General features: G+C 37.3%; 1 protein-coding gene across 1 annotated transcript in view; it reads left to right on the top strand.

Annotated features, from left to right (window-relative positions):
- The first annotated feature begins 2,557 nt into the window (after positions 1–2,557).
- The window catches only part of unc13c (unc-13 homolog C (C. elegans)), a 28,883-nt gene continuing 27,930 nt past the window's right edge, over positions 2,558–3,510 (top strand). The window contains exons 1-2 of the mRNA XM_043264317.1: positions 2,558–2,600; positions 2,676–2,903. Of these exons, the coding sequence (XP_043120252.1) occupies positions 2,558–2,600; positions 2,676–2,903 (271 nt within the window). The remainder of the gene's footprint in view (positions 2,601–2,675; positions 2,904–3,510) is intronic.

Consider the following 3,510-nt stretch of genomic DNA (forward strand, 5'->3'; position numbering starts at 1 on the left):
GTGAGGAATAATGTACAAATTGTGAAATGAAAAGTAAGATTAAAACCCCCTAATTCTGAGAAAAAAATGTCAGAATTTTGAGGAAAAAAAAGGAGAAAAATGAATATATATTTTTTAAAATTCCATTTAAAATCGCAAAATGCAAACTAAAAAAAAGTCAGAATTGCGAGAAAGTTCGAATTCTGAATTTATTTCTAGCAATACCGAGACATAAATCATAATACTTGTGTGAAAAAAATCCCAATTGTGAAATAAATGTTTTTAATTTTTTTATTCTGTGGCAGAAAGGGGTTTTTATACAAAATCCTATAAAAATGCAATAATCAAATGTAAAATAAATCACTTCTGTGCATGAATTAAATCCTTCTTAAAGCTACTAAAGTTATTCGGTCAAGAGCAAGGAGTGATTTTCTCTTGTCTTTAGCGGTTTGATTAACATTAGAGACACCGATTAGACGTCAGGCTAGCATGTCGATCTCTCAGCAGCACCGCGCTTTTTTATTTCACAGTCAGTGGTGAATTATGCATCAATTATGGAAAGAAAAAACCCCCCAAAACGCTTTTGTGTGATGTTCCGCAATCGCTAAATCTTGAAAAGCAGGAGAAGCTGAAAAGCTCTCCACAGCTAGACTCTCTAAGAGTGAGTTTTGCATGGTTAAACACTCGTTTGTCTTCAGAAAACGTAAGTCTGCTTCATCACGCCGCAAGCCCATGAGCGCTCCTCGTCGTTTCGAAATGCCTTTGTCTGTCTGTCACTCCGCATGGCAGCTCTCGGCCCTGACGCTTTGCTTTCGGCGGCTGTTTCTTTTATTGTTTCTGCCGTTTAAACAGTTCGACGCCACGAGAATAACCGTCTTCCCTTCGATGCACGAGACGAGCGCTAAAGTCAGGCTGTGGTTGAGATATATGTGATGGAGTTCCCCTGTAAACCTCACAGACGTGGCCGTCTGCCAAAGACACAAATGGGCCTTTACAGAGAGAGAGATTTATTAAACGAGCCATCATACCCTTCATATTTACAGTGTGTGTGTGTGTGTGTGTGTGTGTGTGTGTGTGTGTGTGTGTTTAAATGTGCGTTTAGGTTGGTTTGTGAAAGAAAAGCCACGTGGTATTCAGGTCGCATTCGAGGCGAGACTCCAGTAAACTGTTTCTCTCAGTCACGCCGTTTTATTCCCACATCCAGCGCCTCTTGAACACTCTTATAAAGCTTTCGCTTGGTGTTTATGATGCTTCTCTGAATGAATGATTCATTTTAATAGGGTGCCTAGAGATACAGTGAGTCATCTGCACTCCACTAAGTCATCTAGAGATGTGCAATACTACATATAATTCAAAATCAGCTAGACTAAATTGCTATTAGCTCCTAAAGGCAATATATATATAGCGACACCGTTGGCTCTTAAGTGAACTGCAGCCAAGATATTTTTTGCACTTCACTTAGAAGTAATATTTGAGACTAAAGACAAAAAAAAATGTTTGCAAAGAATAACTTTGCCTTGGCGTGAGAAGCCTGCCCTGCTGGAAAAACATAGCATGTTGCTGGTTTATGCTGGTCAGACCACCTAAAAACCAGCTGAAACTAGCTTCAAAATAAACATGTGCTGTTTTTATTTCAACAGTGTAGCCTGAAAATTTGAAGCCGCTGTCAAAGCTTGAAAGTTTGGATAGATGTTGATAATCATGCCTAATTTAGAAAATTGCTAATATGTTTTTACCAGGGTGCTAGCGTGTTTCTAGCATGGCTGCCATGTTGCTAGCACATTGCACGCATGTATGGCATGTCGTTAACATCGACTTACATGTTTTTAGCATGATTAGAATGTTCCTAGCATATTTTGGCATGTTGTTATCACGTTGCTAGCATGTTTTGTGAATGATTGGAATGTTGCTAGCATGCTGGAAACATAATACGCATGTTGAAAACCATAAAACCATTACAAAATTTCCTGTTTATAGTGTGTTTAGGGCATTTTTCACATGCTAGTATAGTTTAGCACATGATTGAATGTGTTTTAGCACATTGCTAACACTGCAGCATGTTGTTAGCATGTGTTGGAATGATTAACATGTTGCTAGCATGTTACTAACACGATTAGCATGTTTTAGCACGTTGCTAACACTGCAGCATGTTGTTAGCATGTTTTGGAATGATTAACATGTTACTAACATGATTAGCATGTTTTTAGCGCATTGCTAACACTGCAGCATGTTGTTAGCATGTTTTGGAATGATTAACATGTTGCTATCATGTTGCTAACATGATTAGCATGTTTTTAGCACATTGCTAACACTGCAGCATGTTGTTAGCATGTTTTGGAATGATTAACATGTTGCTAACATGATTAGCATGTTTTTAGCGCATTGCTAACACTGCAGCATGTTGTTAGCATGTTTTGGAATCATTAACATGTTACTAACATGATTAGCATGTTTTTAGCACATTGCTAACACTGTTGTTTGTGGTTAGCATGTTTTAGAATGATTAGGATGTTACTTCAATGATTAGCATGTTGTTGGCGCGTTTTCTGACAAAACTCTACTGCTTAGAGGTACGTTTATGTACAAGGGAATCATTCGCTTCCAGCACAATGCGTTTTTCTGTAAGTCGCATACTGTTTAGGGCTCACGTGAGCAGTGGTAATGTAAGAACACATGTACCGTAAATCACTCGGCAGGCGCTGTGGAGAAGAGCTCAAAACACGGAGCCGAGGACAAGACCCAAAACATCATCATGGCTATGAAGGAACGGATGAAGATCAGAGAGAAGAACCGGCCCGAGGTGTTCGAGGTGATCCAGGAGATGTTTCTGCTCTCGAAGGAGGATTTGAGCGCTCACCTGAAGACGGCCAAGCAGGCTGTGCTGGAGGGAACGTCCAAGTGGTCCGCCAAAATCACCATCACAGGTGAGCAGATCACACAAAAACCACAATGAGAATGCGCTTAATGACAGCGTTGCAATGCATGCAAATGTTTATACGAAATATATAAATATATTCTTGACAACAACATGACTTAACAGCAGTAAGATATTCATAAATCTATACCTCATTATGACTGCAGTGTGTGTTTTTTCTTTCTTGTTGTGCATTTGTACAACTTGTTTGTACATTTCTATACTCGTGCGCATTATTTTATATATTTGTATATTTCCTGCGCGTTTGTTTTCTATAATATCTGCACTGTCCATGGAGTGGACCTGACCTACATTTCACTGCTGCTTATATATTTTCTATATAATCGTTTATATGACAAAAAAAAAATATTGCTATAGAATTATATGAATGAATATCAATTGTTATTGTGGTCAAATTACTATTTTATGTAATGATGTTTAATGTGATTTTTTAATGATCTTATTTGATAAAATATGTCAAATAATTTAGTAAAATAATAAAAGTAATTAAAAAAATATATATTTTGGTCTTAAATATTGTGATAGTATATTCTTCAAAGATTTAAGTGTATTTATAATTGTATTTTGTATACACTCATTCATTAGTATATTCATCA

Source organism: Puntigrus tetrazona, chromosome 18 (genome assembly GCF_018831695.1).
Source record: "Puntigrus tetrazona isolate hp1 chromosome 18, ASM1883169v1, whole genome shotgun sequence".
Classification (NCBI taxonomy): domain Eukaryota; kingdom Metazoa; phylum Chordata; class Actinopteri; order Cypriniformes; family Cyprinidae; genus Puntigrus; species Puntigrus tetrazona.